We start from the raw sequence: 16,611 nt of genomic DNA on the forward strand, positions 1-16,611 counted from the left end.
TCGCTTTTGTGCCTCTATGGGTAAGTACGACAACAAGGATGAATGAAAAACTGATGAAATGAATGAAGTGACACAAACCCAGTGAAACGTCCTTTCCTTACTAAGTAGAAATACTGACTTCGTAGCGTGGGCAAATTATTTTATATATGCATGTGTGTGTGTCTATTATATATTAAACGCAGCAACATAGAGGCAGCATAACTGACGAATAAAGCATGTGAGTGTTAATAACAAGAAATTTGCTAGAGAACGAAGCGGCATAGTTCAATTACAAAGGAAATAATGCACCCCCCTCCCCCGTAGTTGCTTGGAACTTTCATCGGCTTGAAAATACTTAATTTTCTATCCTTAATATACTATTCTATACTTAAATACTTAATTTTCTACAAAATTATAAAGCGGCATGGACGTCCAGAAGGAAGTGCAAGGATGGTCGCCACCCCCTCCCCTTCTGGAAAATGAATGTTGACATAAAAGTACTTATTATTTCAGACGTATTGAGTTGTATGAGTTGATTTCAGTTACAGTAATCTACATCCATTATTATAATAGGGATATAGGAACGTGATAATTTCAAACTCAAGTGGTGTTTTCTGAGAGGGCAACATTATACGGGGTAACATGCCTCGTTTACCTGCCTGATAAAAATACATTGTTTCCCCCTCGCTGGAAAAAATCTGCAGACATCCTCTTGTCCCCCAGTGCGCACGCCTATGCCGCCCCCGAGAAGGTCGTTCATCCGCTACTATTAGATCATCGGATTTTGTAGCAGATCTTCTGGTTTCCCAAGGAACAATCTCCCGATTTTTTCAAGTCTGACCTGGCAACACTGCCCCGAGCACCGATAACGGCAGGGAAGATGCGCGAACGCTTTTGAGGGAAGGGTTTTTTCCTTGTGGTCGAGCTATACTGTCCATTGGTATTTGGGGAAGGCAAGAAGTGCATTGCTTCAAAACCCATGTTCACGACTGTACCCAGAACTTTCTTTTGGAGGGAGCTGAAAGGTAAAGGTGGATATTACGTAATTGTTTTCTAAAGGAGCGGAATACACTATAAAATATTTCGTAATTACCGTTTTTAACATTCAAAGTTGTTGGAAGATAGAAATGGTAATCTGGGATCATTTTATAACTTCGTTTTCCCCGAGATCTTTGCTGTTTTCATTCGAAAATTTATTTATTCTCAAGATTTATGGAGGGGTTGTAGCCCCATCAGCTCCACCGCTTGCGTACCCACCTCCACATCAAATAATTCCTATATAAAAAGGAAGGTTTCTTGGTTTCTTAACTTCATTGAATTAAGCGATACCAACAATCAAACAAACAAACAGAAAAAGAAAAGTTCCAGACATGTCTGACAAAGCGCTCCAAAACGGTTGCTTTCGCATGAGCAACGTCAAATCAGTTCAAATGGAAAAAGGGGAGGGGAAGCTCTTAGACTGGCTCCTATCGATCCAAAACTACCCCGGAAGTCAGAAATGGTAATCTTATATCACTCTTGGCGTCTGACCTTCAGTTCTTAAAATAAATGCCGAAAAATCGACCAGTGGGCGGAAGACAAACAATTGGTTTTGTTGGTTCAGCGACGTTGAGGACTTCTGCGAGCAATACTGCCAACTGCAGAACGCTTTCGTGGACTGTTGTGGTTGAAGTTTTTGTGTGTGTTTAGGGAAATAAGAAGACAAAAACAATTGGATGTTTGTTTGCACAGGATCCTTTAGGAATCTAACGAGATTATTGAATTTATTATGGTAAATGTATACATAATACACACGAACACGTAGATACAGGGATGCCTACCCCCCTCCCCCCACAAGGCCAGTGGTGCGTCCTCCTTCCAGAACATGTCATAATCCATATAAACTATTCAAGTGGGCATGGGTGGTCTTTGTGAGTGTCACTGTTTCAGTTTCACCTAATCATCAACCACTCTGATTGTCGCGATTAGCTCAAATGGAAGAAAGACTGAAAATAAGAAAAAATAAAAATTAAGATATTTATGAATTATTTAAACATAGCATTATAATAACTCTTTCCTTTTTAGGTATTCAGTGTCATATTTCCCTTATTTTTACGCGTTACAATTTCCTCCTTCTTCGTTTATCCTTTTAGGAAACTTAAGGTAAATTTTGGATAGGTACAACTCTCTCACAAGTATTTTATTTACCTCCTTTTCTCCCATTTCTGCAAAAATATAATAATTTGTTTGGATATGGATTAACTTACATGAACGTTGACTGATAGATCGAAATAATAATTTATGAATAAAAAAACCAAACTGTATAAATTATCTTAATTACTTGAAGATGATTATTTTTATACTCAAATTAATATTTCTTTGTAATGGAATTTTTTGCACATAAATCTAGCAGGTTTTTAATACCTTATTTTCCAGTATTTCCACTTTTATGTATTTTTATTATACAAGGTGGTTCTAATGTCTTGTTGCTCCCTACAGAACAACTCAAGATGGGACCGATCCAGAAGGTCAGTACGAGTTATTTCAGTTTCGTGATTCGTCTCTATGTCCTGAGCAAGATTTTACGAAGACAAGCCTCATCAATACAAAACGTCGAGTTACACTTCCCTCTTATCGGTCCATGGACGTTCATATGTTCATACATAGACTATCAAACCGGTTCATACAAACACTACCAACCGTTCTTCCACACTAATTGATAGGGCCAGCTATTAAGGAGCAGAGAACAAATGTAATTAATCACCTTGTGGTGACAAGACATTTGGACCATGAACACTGATAAAATATAGCAAGGATCTTTCAATTCCCATGGGTGCATTTACTTGAATAGCGTTTAGCTTTTTGCAAACATCTCTTATTAATTATTTAGAGTCCTTCTTCTATTGATAATACTGTAGAGTAACTCATCTACGAGAAATAAGAGTCATTTTATAGTTACTTTAACATATTGTCAAAGTACAGAACCACTGACGCTTTGGAGGAAGGATTGACTCTTGGGTAGGTAACACTGCGTGGTGAACGTTGTCACATCGTGTGAGGAAACCAGTGAACCTTGGCCGTTGCTCTCCTCTTTCATACGTTGCAGCAGCACACTCCAGCCAAACCGCCTAATTTCATGTAAAGCTGGTAAGTTAACTATCTTCATGTCATAAGTTTCATCTGTACGCATGAATGGTTACATTTTTCATTTAGCAAGATAAAATAACCTGAAAATAATGTAATGTAATGTTCGTTACTTAGAAAATGCAAAAACCTAATGGCTATATTTACAGCAAGAATTTTGGTAAGGCATAAGCATAGAATAAAACAAGTTATGGAACGACAGCCAACTGTTGGATCGGAGCTGTGTTGTCCCGAGACAATTTTCGTTATTCTATGGTCAAAGAGGAAATAAAATCAAAGACATAATAATCCACTTCGATTTTATTGTTTCAGTGCCAACCAACTGACGCTGTTAAGCGAGATTTCCAGAGCCATCTAATGTTCCGCGTAAAAGCTCATTTTATGGCATATAAACCTGGCGAGTTTTCGGCCTAACTTTCGTGATTTCTAGCTGTTGCTTGGTAGCACGTGGTTGCAGTTTTTCCTGGACAACCAAATCCTTCCTTTGCAAAAGTCCATTTCTTGTTATCGTGTTGAGAAGCAGCCAGGTGCTGAAGATGAAAGGAAACGCCAGAACTGGATATCTTGTCTGAAAGAAGAAAGTTGTGTTAACTCGTTCTTATTTATTACATCCTGAGCTTCCTAAAATTTAAAGATGGTATTTGTAGCAGCATGGGTGTCTGGAAGTAGTAGGGTATCGAGCTAGTGATGGTACCATTTAAGGTATCAACTGCATTAACTTTGAAACTTCTAGGAAATTTTTACAACCAAATTTTGAAATGAAACGAGTTAGTTTCGTGTCTTTGATTTGTTTAGTCAATAAGTGCTAACTAATATTAATTTCCTTCTTAATTGTTTCTATTAATTTCTTCTAAAACTGATAATGTATTTTTCATGTACAGTGTCTCTCAAAAGTTTTAAACAACAACATTTTAAACTAGGCAACCCAATTTACACAAGGCGTTGGTGGGTTGCGTTTAGAGTTAAGCTCAATTTCAGGGTTGCCACATGCACGGTAGATATTTATGAGATACGCGAAAGAAATAAATGTAAGTGTTATTGTATAAAACTATAAAAAAAATATCAGTTTTCATAAATGAGAAATACTTTCTGAAAGAAAGAAAATTGATGTTCTAGTACTTCATTGATGATGAGTCTACACAAGGAAAAGAGGAGATAGGAAACGGAAGGGGACATAAGAGAGGAGAAGAGAGAAAGCGAAAGGGGAAGAGGAAAAGTAAAGGAGGGAAGAAAATATAGGAGAGAAGTGGATAGGAGAAGTAATGAGGAGAAAGGAAAAAATATAGGAGAGATGAGGAAAATAGAGCAAGAGGAGATACGAGGAGGAAAACGAGATGAAAAAAGAGGAGTTTGGAGAGGAGAGGAGGGGAAGAGAAGAGGGAGTGGAGAGTAGTGTAAAAGAGAGTAAAAGAGAAGAACGATAAGAAGAGGAGAAGAATGCAGTGGAGTCGTAAATCGAAGACAGGAGAGGAGATAAGAGGAGTGGAGACGAGTGGGATGGAGACAAGATGCGAGAAAAGTAGGGAAGGCGATATGAGATAAAAGCAGAGGAGAAATAGAAGAGAAGAACAGGAGGGACTGAAGAGAAGAAGAGGTAGTTGCAGAAAATATAGTCTCGGCGTCAAGAATTGATGCATTGATCAAATTATCGACATGAAACATTCAATAACATTTTGAAATGTATTGGAGAGTGAATTAGATCGGCGCGAAATGCCTTTTGGCTGAGTACAGAGCAAGGTAAAATCTTCCACGTAAGATCTTTGATTATACCTGCGATTATATCTCTAAAAACATGAATGTAATTTTAATATTTATAAGAATTATTCAATTTTTCTCCACTTCTCGGTTCGTTGAAATGGAGATTTTGTAATTTAATATTTCCCTCCCCCCATCGTTAATTCAAAATTGAATCATTCCGTTTCACACGGCGTGGACAATGAACACAATGGGATATGTTTAAAACTTACAAAAAGTTTCTGCCACTGGAGGGGTTTGATCCCACGACCACCGTTTCCCATATCCTCTTTTCTTTGTGTAGATTCATCAGCAATGAAGTACTACCGTGCGTCCATTTCGATCTGCAGCCGAGAGATCGGGAGAAGCGTGGCGGGCGGCACTGACGGAGATGCCGACATTTGCGGCCTGAAATGCCCGCTTATTTTTATGGACATATGCAGACATTTATATAAATATTTCAAAACGAGCACTAACCTGTGTTATAAGAGTATGGTTTTAATTTTAGTAGCTTAGTGACTGTATGTGCCGATGATTTTGACACGCCCACCTCTTGTGAAACACGGCGTAGAGGTTTGTTTGGAGAACGTTCTAACGCTGCACCAATATCATCGAGTTTTGCTTCGGTTAGAATCTGTCGTTTTTGCTTAGGTGTTTTAAAATTTAACGATACAGTTTCTCGTAATTTAAGGACAAGATGTCTAACCGTATCTCTGTGTGGAGTTGAAACGCATGGGAATTTCTGTACAAATTACCTACACACGTCTCTACACGAGTTTGTTTTCACGTAGGTACGTGTCATACATAAAAAATCTTTGTTCTAACGTGAATCTTGCGGCTGGCATTCCAATCGTTTCACTGACACGTCACACATACACACTACAATAACACAAACAAGTAACTGCAAGTAACCAAGAATAACACTCTTGCGCACAGTACGAAATTAACACGCTCTTGGTTTACATTGCTCGCCACTATATTTACAACTCTGTCTTCATCTAGTCGCGAAGGAACAAAAAACTCGAGCTCGGATATTTCGGATTGCGAGGAAGCTCACGAAAACCATTCACTTTTATCGGTTTCGTCTGCAGTGTAATCCTGATACAGTGTTGCACATTCGAAACCTCCAAACGATTCCCATCGCCACAAAACTCTTTCAAGGATATAAACTTAAGCAGGACGTTACTGATCAAAACCATGATTAAAATGCTTTTTTATCTGTGGCTCTTAACATCGTTTCTATAGCGTATTTATTTGTGTATATAAGAGCAGAACTTGGATGAATTACAGAATAACTTTTGCGTGTTATAACACAGGTTAGTGATCGTTTTGCAATATTTATATAAATGTCTGCATATGTCTATAAAAATAAGCGGGCATTACAGGCCGCAAATGTCGGCTTCTCCGTCAGCGCCGCCCGCCATGCTTCCCCCGATCTCTCGGCTGCAGATCGAAATGGACGCACGGTAGAACATCAATTTTCTTTCTTTCAGAAAGTATTTCTCGTTTGCAACAAATGAAATATTGATTTTTTTTTCTAGTTTTATATAGTAACACTTAGATTTAGTTATTTCGCGTATGTCATAAATATCTATTGTGCATGTGGCAACCCTGAAATTGAACCTAACTCTACACGCAACCCACCAACGCCTTGTGTAAACTGGGTTGCCTAGTTTAAAATGTTGTTTGTCCTAAAACTTTGAGAGACTCTGTACAATGTTTATCAGTTTAGTTACTAATCTCAATATTCTCAGCAAGGCGTAGTGTCTGTAAGAGCAGGCCTGCGGGTTTTATTTTTAAGCAATATGATTTGGTAACATCACTATCTGGTGCTGATAGATCAATTGAACATGACATAAAAAGTTGGTATTATTTCTAGCAAGCCTTTTGCGTGTGAATGAATATGTCTCGAAATAATATTGCATTATGCTAAACGTTACGGATGTGATGTGGAAAGCTTACAGAATATCAAGACGATTCCAAATAACTTAAGCAAAGTAACTTCCTCCTGTTATTGAAACTATCGTTCGCAGACTTGTTTAAATTTACTACCATTACCGCCACCATTCGGCATTCTATCTGTAGTACCCCGGACAGATCTGCAAGTCTTTATGTGGATAGGCTAAATACGCTCATATTCTGTAGTACAGTAGATGGGTGGCTGTAAATAAAGTGTTCGATGCTATATAAAAACTCGATATAAATGTTATTGAATAATTTATTGCAAGAAATCATCCCCGTGTACAAACATATTCTGGTGTTCCAATTGACTCCCCCCTGGAAATTAAATATCGGGCAACTTTTAAGCATAATATGAATTAAAATTCCAATGTTTATTATGTACGTATTTTGCATTATCACATGATTAACATGGTTATTTAATGTGACAAATTAAAAAAAATATCAGGTAATAGTGGGAAAAAATTGTTTAGGCTAACAGCCTCTGTATAACAAATGCAATTAACATTTTGAGTTTTGTCTAGTGCCAACTCTTGTAGTAAGCAAGGTGCGACTATTTTGTAAAGGTGGTAAAGATATAAAAAAATATGAATGAAACAAAAAAATGTCTGTTAAGTGTTTAATATCGTTATGCTTTTGTTTGTTTGTTGATAAATGGATGAAACCAAGATGGAAGCTGCAAGTTGAAGTGTTCCATAAGTTTGATTGTTCCATAAGTGAAAATCAAACTTATGGAACAATGGAACGAATGGTGCAAGGATAAATTTAAGTTTGTGGGCAATACGTATAGATGGATTTGCAGAATTTGAATCCAAGGACCCTTCATTCAATTCATACACACTTCCACGGCAAGTCATAGTTTTTATTAATAGATTAAGAACAGGACATGTGCGTACTCCAGCACATTTAGTAAAAATAAATATTAAACTCAAGAAAATTGTAAATGTGGCAATAATAATCCTGATCAACATTTATTTCTAGAATGTCCAATTTTTTCAAACCAACACATCACACTCTACAAACGTATACAACGTTTAAAAATTCCATTTCCAATATCTATCACTTCCATTCTAACAGACTTATCCCCTTCATTAATATGGATTCTGTATGCACATGCTCGAAAATGTAGGCTCGAAATATAAAGTGATATATATATATATATATATTTAAAAAAAAATAAGAAACAGCAAAATGATAAAATAGTGAATTATTCATAATAATCGTTTTATGTTTATGATTCTAATTAATTTGAGAGACTAACTATCAATCTTAGAAGAAAAAAAACAAATACAAAACAATAACGATGTCCAAAGTCGGCAGGATAATGCTGACAGAGACAGTTAAAAAGAAGAAGAAGAAGAAGTTGAAGTGTTTGACATTAATATCGTCATAGATAGATATGGGATAAACTGCTTAGCGGTAAAATGTAAATAAAAAAATAAAATATCGTCATAGTATATTAAATAGTGGTCACTTTATGTTTCAAATATATTATGTAACACGCATGCATATTAGGCTGCGCACACAGTCAAAGTGAAAATTTTCAATATAGTAAAATGTTTGTTTAAAGGTAAGTTATTGTTCAATTGGGAATAAACTTATGAATAACGTTGAATTTATATTAGTTTAGAATTTAATTATTTAAAAATTACCCCATTTTCTGAACAAAATACGGGAAAATGTCATCTAGTTTAGTGAATGTTTGCTATCTTAGAGCAAATACCAAAATAAAGTGAACAATAAGCGGGGTATTTAAGATAGGTATTGGACTTGAGTCCTCCCTAAATTTCCTCCAATTCACCAAACTATTATGGTTATCTGGCCATACGTTATGGATTACCTAAAGGTATACCGCAATTTGATTGTGAGGTTTACAAGCTGCGGACAGCGATTTATACCGTTATGAACCAATTTTCTAGGAAATTACATTGTAAATATGCCACTGGAAGTAACTAGTCTTATCCCAGTTTTACTGATTCATGTTTACCTTATCGGTTAAGCCACGCATGAAGCCGAACATTGTGGTAGCGAGGACAGCTCCGCCGAGTGCTGTTAAAATGGAGCAGAAGCTCACTTTAAAGAATATGGCTCCGATAGCTCCCGTGGTGAGCAAAGCGTTGTAACTCCACATGCCTTCGTATACTTCATTGTAGTCTTCGCATAAATAAAGCCCTGAAAAAGAGAGAGATTCGTAAAATGCACGAAATCATACAGCAGAGAGAAAATATAAAGATATTTCATGTTAGTCGTTGTGCAATAGTGTTTGCTCAGCTTACGTTCTGTAGATTCAGATATCAGATTGAAACGGCTGGCTAGCTACATTTTGCTTCATCTGCCGATTCTGAATCTCACATCTAATCGGTGCGTAATTTTGAAGTCCTGATTCCAACGTCAGTTCGGTATCTTTGACATAGATCGAGAGGAAGCCGACAGGACGCGTATCTCATTTCCAGCCAGCACCTGTTTTTCTGAGAAGCGCTGTTGTCACGTTTAATTGCAGTGTTTAGACATCCAACACGAACCGCGACGACGTTACACTCCCAAGGTTTCCACATTGCATATAAAAAATAGCACAACACAATAACATAACCTAACAAATATAACCGTAACTTCATGTTATGAAATCTTTAAAGAAACTGAATTAGCAACATCTCATTTACTCCACGTGGACTTGACATGTACTGTCAGTTCTTAAAACGGACGCTATTGGTGGGAAAGGTTTGAGGGGAGGATCTACTGGGATCCACGTGGACTTGGCAGATGCTTATCAGAGGGAAACTTATCTTTAGGACCTTTCTTTGAAATAAAGTGTCGTTCGAATCAGGACTTCAACTATACTTGGAAAATATGGGCTATTTATATTAATATTTATCTATAAATCTCACAGAGTATGTCTGTCTTCTTCTGCTTAAGGACGAAGTAGTTTCTTCGCTTTTCAAGGACACGTTTTACTAATGAACAAAGCGCACAAAAGTGTCCGCAGTAATTTTTATCAGGAGGCGGGGCCAGAGAAAGATTTCATATCTTGCCTTCAGTCATAAAAACTTTTATTATTATTACTTTACAAATCATAACATTCAAACTGAATTGAACATACAAGTTCACACTCGAGTCTGCAATTTATGATAGAAACTGTATTTGCCTTTTTTCCTTTCCGTAAACATCTATCATATTGTTGATTAACAGTTCCTTGTCTCTTTGTACTTTTTAACAATACACATACATCAACCAGAGACCACTTAATTTACTGTCCTTGATGATACCTCCCATCCATGCTCGTGCCGAAGGGTACTGTAGGAAAAATAAATTAATAATTTAAAATGGCGGGGTGTGAATTGTCACGGTCATATCCAGACTTCTGGCAATGATTTCCGACTTTTCGTAATTCCTAACAGCCCCGAAATTCCAATAGATCTGATTTAAAGGAGGTCAATTCTTAATATTTTCTGCACTATAAGTGCCTGAAATTTCTTGAAATGAGCAGGTTTTATTCCAGAAGTGCAAAAACAATCACTAGAAGGTGAAAAAGAGTGTATAATTTTAGATTTTCACCGCATCGGAAAATTTCAAAAATGGAAATGGAGATTTTTTTTCAGTTCAGAACGTCAGGATTATTATTTCCTTTTCATTTCTGTCCTAACCTAAAAATATCCATCCTGCACACCCCTAATCACGGCAGTTAAAATGATTCTAATGTCTTTTGTGAAAACGTTCTCTTGTTATTTTGTTGAACATGGCAGTTAATTGCTGTAACTGACAGCCTGTAAATCGCAGAAAACAATTTATTTTGTAATAAAATATCGCTACAATTTCGCCATTCGAATTACATGAACTTTTTTCCAGAATGGCAAGTGCCCCCTACCCCCCCTTCCGCGGGCGCCCTTTAAAGTGTTCCTGCTAAATTTTGATAAAGGAGCATCAAATACGCAAACAAGATAGCATATTCCATAGAAAGGTGATAGTTTTGTGAAGAAAGGAACGCAAAGAAAGATTTGGATTGTACAAAAATATGTTGTTTCAGATACACAGGGCATAGTTCCACGTGGTTGATGCACTACACAGGCTAACAGATTTGTGGTAAGTATGCAACATGTGATTTTTAAATATACGTAAACTTATATATGCATAAAATGTACTGGTAATACAATAATTTTTCTTGTGCTTGTGTGTATCATTTCATATAAAATAGAGTTCGCAAGATGTTGATTCAACATATATTTTTAGACATCACACGACTGGATATTTCCAGGGGGCACCGGTTACTTTTTTCTTGTATATTTAGTACTGATTCGCACCAAACGTTTACTAGATGAGAATCTGGAGGCAATATTGAAGCTATAGGCGGTTGGATCATGGCTGCTACAATGGGCGTATTTAGGAAACGAAGGTTAACAGTTGGTATCTAAAACTTATAAGTTATTATAAAAATGAACATAAATATACTTTGTATGTAGGGAAAGGCTCGTACGGTTGGCAACACTGTGGTTATGCCTGGCTGGACTTGTTTTCACTTGCGTCAGTATGCTTGCGCCGAATAATCACACAAAAGTGTAATCCCAATATTGTTGTTTTTCTGTTAAATTTATATACAAAGTTCATAATGTTGTATTGCACTAAAGAAACAGCAGTAACTTATCGGAAGCAGTGATCACACCTAGTATTTTATACAGAATTTGTATGATTAATTTTTATTCCTCTGACACATGAATACATACATCACTTCAGTCCTACTTTTTCAAATTGTAGAACGTATGGCATGGAAAAGTTTGCAAGTAAGTTACTATTATTGTCCATCAATGTTGTTGCCTCGTTAATGTAGAACTTTTTAAAATAAAAAGTACTACTTTTTAATGAAAACAAGACTTGTTCTAGGTTTTGTAAGGTCATGACATGGAGGCTGCTACGTTCAGCTACAAATGCTATTCGCTATAAAGCATTAGAAAGTAGCTGTTCGTTGTGAATGATTCAAGTTGTTTTATGTTCACAGTGTTTGTTTCATATAATCAACACTTTACAATTTATAGGATCAATTCTCTATTACTTTGTTAAATGTTTATGGAATTGAATTGAAGAGGAAATATATTTCGAATATTCCTAAATTGTTTCATGCGTATACTTTGTGTGCAAGGGCAATGCAGTTTGACAAAATTAGAAGAGTTGATGTTTGCCTTTGTACACGTTAAAGTCTGAAATGTAAGAAACTAGAGTTCAAGTTTGAGTATATAACTTCTAAATGACCTCAATAATTCGACTAAGATTTATTCCTTGCACAATTCAATCTCGCAGAAAGCACAAAACATTCTCTCTTCTGTAATGTTCGTGGTTATTTGGTAATGCCTGCGAATAACTGTTTCTTACTGTTGCAGGACAAGTGGCCGCGGTGACGCGTCTGACTACCATGCGCAAGGTCTCGGGTTCGATCCCCGGCCGGTTCAAATCCGGGAACTTTTCTAACGATGGAAGCGGCCCCGGCGCCCACCCAGCGTCGAATAACATGGGTACCTGAGGGAAACCCTGGGGGGTAAAGGCGGTCAGGGGCGTGATGCCTGCTGATCACATCACCCCCACTCACGACCGGATCAAGAAAGTGTGGGACGTTACCCCCACACCCCCTATACGCCTTCATGGCGTGGTGCTATGCACAGGGGAACACTTTACCTTTACCTTTTGCAGGACAAGTGCTAAGCAGTCGGGCTTTTTATCAACGTGACCATTTCGTGGCAGAAGCATCACAAGACAGTTACTTAGTTGAACGACTTGTAATTGATTCGTTGTTTTGTACAAATTCATGTACTACGTGCTTCTTCTTTCCCAAGTTCATAGTGAAGCGCTTAATTGTAATGTTTTGTAAATTCTATTATTTACTGTCTGTGCATGTAATGCTAGATCGGAAGCATTCATTGAGCACAAGCAAAACTGAAAAATGTTTGTACGAAGTCAAGGACGTGATAATTGCATTTTAGTTAAAGAACGTACAGTTTATACGGCTAATTAATTTTCACTATTTCTCAAAGCTACATAGTTTTAACATTTGCGAATTTAGTAGTAAAATGACGAAATCTGAATAATTTAAGGTGTTTAATACCGTTTACTTGATCTTCCTTCTGTTCTTTCATGTGCTGTTTATGAAAATGTAAAGAAAAGTACTGCGTGCTCATAATTTAACTTTCCTTTGTCTGACATAGGCATTGCAATAATGACAATAAAATAATGAATGTTTGAGTTAAAGCATAGCTTGCACCTTGTGCCAATATTATTAACTTTCAGCACTGAATTCTCCTACGAACTAATTATAACGTTCATTTGCTCAATTACAAATTAACGAACACTGAAATGTCGGAACCTCCTTTCGCATCGTGCTCCTGTTATTTCTCATTACAACCAAAATCTATACGCAGCATTGTTTTATATTGCTTTTCTCTTCTAAACGAGAAACATAGCCTACACTATTTTTTAAAAATAGTAAATATTTATGTTATTGATTTTTATTTTTTATTTTTAAGGAAAGTGACGAATGGTTGTTCTAACTGTCAGAGAAAGTAGATGTGCGTGCGAACTGCACATGCATGATACACGCAAACCTCACATGAAACATTTTTCTTTTTTGATTTACATATGGTCTCTTACACGATCGGGGAATTGAGGAGTTTTGTTAGTTAGGTTATGGCTTTCCCTTAAGTTTGCACATATGATTCTATATTGACTTCGGTATGTACTTTGGTCTAATGTTTGTCGTCAACGTTTCATCATTGATCTTGTGCATTGCGGGCGTAGGAAGGATAAAGTAATGAGCTAAACCAACGAATGCACGTTTGGGAAGGTTCCACATTGTCGGCCGAGACGAAATAGATGATAACAATGTAAGCGAAGCCATATTTTTCTAATTAGAAATTAATTGTTTCCGTAGCATACCTCTCTATATCATGTGATTAACAATAATGATCCAATCCCGGTGGGGTACTGGTTACTATAACGTACTGATAGTCCACGGGTCATTATTTCTCCAATCCATTATTCTCATTGCCGAAGTTAATGAACGTTAACAGATATTGACGGTAAATAATTATGATACAATACAACTAACCCTTTGAGCCGACCTCCGTAGTGGAGTGGTTAGCACAGCGCGCCAGGAGTTTCGGGTTCGAATTCCGGCCTGATCATAGGTGTTTGTGAGTGTCCCTTCATCGATTTAATGATATCATTACTCATCCTCACCTTCGTAAATAGCCAATCGTGGCAGAAAAGTGAAATAAGATAGACCAAATCAATCAATCAATCAATCAACTAACTATTTGCTATTCACTATCTATTGCCTATCTTACATATTCCACACTTAGATTGATCGATTGAATTGGTATATTTTACCTTGCGTTTCTTTACGCACTGCAAAATTTTTAAACATTCCTCCAAACTACCTCTTGTAGGTTCTGCTGTCCACTGGATGCTATCTTTCTAATATTTCTCTGAATGCTAGTGAGAATGATTCTTTGTGAGCATGCAATGTTAATTGGACATTACCCATTGTTTAATGTTTTTATTAATTATTGCCTCCCCGATAGAGTAGTGGTATCGTCATCGTCTTGTAATCAAGAGGTTGTGGGTTCGATACCCGGTCAAGGCACATTTCACAGAGGTTCGGATCACACTTTAAGCTGTAGGTCCAGTCCCGATTAGCATATCTATGTATGAAGTCTTTACTTATTATATCACTATCTTTCTATAGAGTACCTGTCTCTCGTCTTCAGGTGAGCGGAGAATATAGAAGCACTGGGAGATTCCAAATGCACTCTCTTCACCACAGAACTTCATCTTACCATTCCAGAGATTAGTTGTAAAATTTTCCCAGAAGTTCAAATATTAAAGCCGAATATGGTAATTATAATTTTCCAACAATGTAAATAAATTATTTCTCTTGTAGTTGACGGTTATTACAAGCATATGAACTCAATTTTTGTTGTAACGTTTCGGGAGAAAACACGCTCTGTTCATTACACATTTATTTTTAGTTTGGATAAAGTTATGGAAATGGGAAAAATTTAACAAAATAACAAATGTAATCAGTTATACAGTGATCTTGCTAGCAATGTTACTTAGTTGGAGCATAAAAGCATAACTTTTTAAAATTGTATTATTATGTATTGCTATTCTCGTTATTTTATTTCTTTTAGTGTTCTGCAATGGGCGAAGCCTCCTAGACATTTAATTGATTTGCTTTATTTTACTTCGCTTTTTGTGCCACTTTTGGTTAATTTGCGAAGATGGGGATGAGTGATGATGAAATGAAATTGATGAATGAACACTCACAAACATCCATGCCCAGGCCAGGATTCGAACCCTGGATCCCTGACGTCGCACTCTGCCAGGGGGGCCGGCTGCTAGACATTTAAGTCTATGTATCTCGTTACTCTTTTTAATCTTTAATATAGATTCACTATGGAGCTTTCTTTTTCCACAAGTGGGGTAAGCCACCACCTTTGAAATTTAATTCAACAGAAGAGATCAAGAATCATTGTAAAAAAAGATGATGATCTTGAATTACCTGATGATATTTGGAATCCATAATTAAAATGTGATAATATCGACATTTCAAATAATAAAAAAGCAGATTGGTTCCAACAATTTAACATTATTGATAATATTCATTGTATAACTGCTTATTTTTGTTTCTTGTTAATTTTTTCCCATTATTAAACTGTCATTATTAATCAAACTAAAAGTAATATCTAATGAAGGGAGCGTGTGTTGTCCCGAAATGTTACAACAAAAATTATGTTTAGATAATTGTAACAACCGTAAACTACAAGAGAAATAATTCTACAATGCAATCAATACGTACAGTCACTAACAGTTCTGGGTTGTAATGATCTCTCATTAACTTTCAATGGAATTGTTACAACCCAGAAGTGTCCGTTACTGTACATACCAGAAAAGAAGATGAGGGGTCCCGGGTTCGAATTCCGGCCTGAGCATGAGTGTTCTTTGAGAGTGTACCATTATCAATTTTCTCATCCTAATCTTCGCGATTAGTCAAAAGTGGCAGAAAAGCGACAAGTAAATCAAACCAAATCAATCAAGAAAAAATGTAAGTAAATATTGCCAACAACATTATTTTGTTTCTAAAAGTGAGGAGGGAGTGGCAGGGGTCACATCCCCCCTGAACCCTCCTTGGCATCGCCACTGTCCCCGAGATACCTAAAGTTTTAAAGTCGAGAGTGACTGCCGAACGGACGCGACCTTTGCGTAAGCTATATCCAGATTGGCTCGGTTATGAATTGACGCGTGAAAATGGCTGTCTTGAAATCTCTGAAAGCAGAACTTTGTGTTGTGCACCGTGCCCCACAAACGCGCATATCTGTCAGCATGAATGGAGGCGATGAGTACATATACTGCAGCAAATTAGCCGGCTTTGCTCCCTCTCAAGGATTCGACGGCTGTCAGGACAACCCACGTGGGCGTTGTGACGTCATACTCTTGCGTCAGCAGACGACGTCCAAACACATCTCTCCCATGAGCCCGTCTCGTCGGAATAATCAGGAAGCATTCGGGGATATCTGTAGAATGTAATCTGATCAGCCAACTCCCTGCAGGGGCAACGTGAAGAAAATCAAATGACATAGAAAGAGACACACCCGTCCCTTTTAATATTAATACACGTTATTTCAAGTGTCGATAAAATTTCCTGATCGAAAGGAAGTTTCGTTCTAAGAATGTTAAAACGAGGTACAAAACGCAGTGTTAATTATTCTCCACTTCATTTAATCCCATTACGACGTGTTCTATTTTTAGAACATCAATAATAAAGAAAATTGAATAATA

The 16,611-nt window shown here is 37.0% G+C and overlaps 1 protein-coding gene across 1 annotated transcript in view; it reads right to left on the reverse strand.

Annotated features, from left to right (window-relative positions):
* Positions 1 to 3,338: 3,338 nt before the first annotated feature.
* Positions 3,339 to 16,611, reverse strand: part of LOC145998479 (urea transporter 1-like) — a 34,865-nt gene continuing 21,592 nt past the window's right edge. The window contains exons 4-5 of the mRNA XM_083134890.1: positions 8,783 to 8,967; positions 3,339 to 3,670 (exon numbers count right to left, since the gene is read on the reverse strand). Coding sequence (XP_082991016.1) covers positions 3,482 to 3,670; positions 8,783 to 8,967 — 374 coding nt within the window. The 3' untranslated portion in view covers positions 3,339 to 3,481. The remainder of the gene's footprint in view (positions 3,671 to 8,782; positions 8,968 to 16,611) is intronic.

Source organism: Lepisma saccharinum, chromosome 14 (genome assembly GCF_977018435.1).
Source record: "Lepisma saccharinum chromosome 14, izLepSacc3.1, whole genome shotgun sequence".
Lineage (NCBI taxonomy): Eukaryota > Metazoa > Arthropoda > Insecta > Zygentoma > Lepismatidae > Lepisma > Lepisma saccharinum.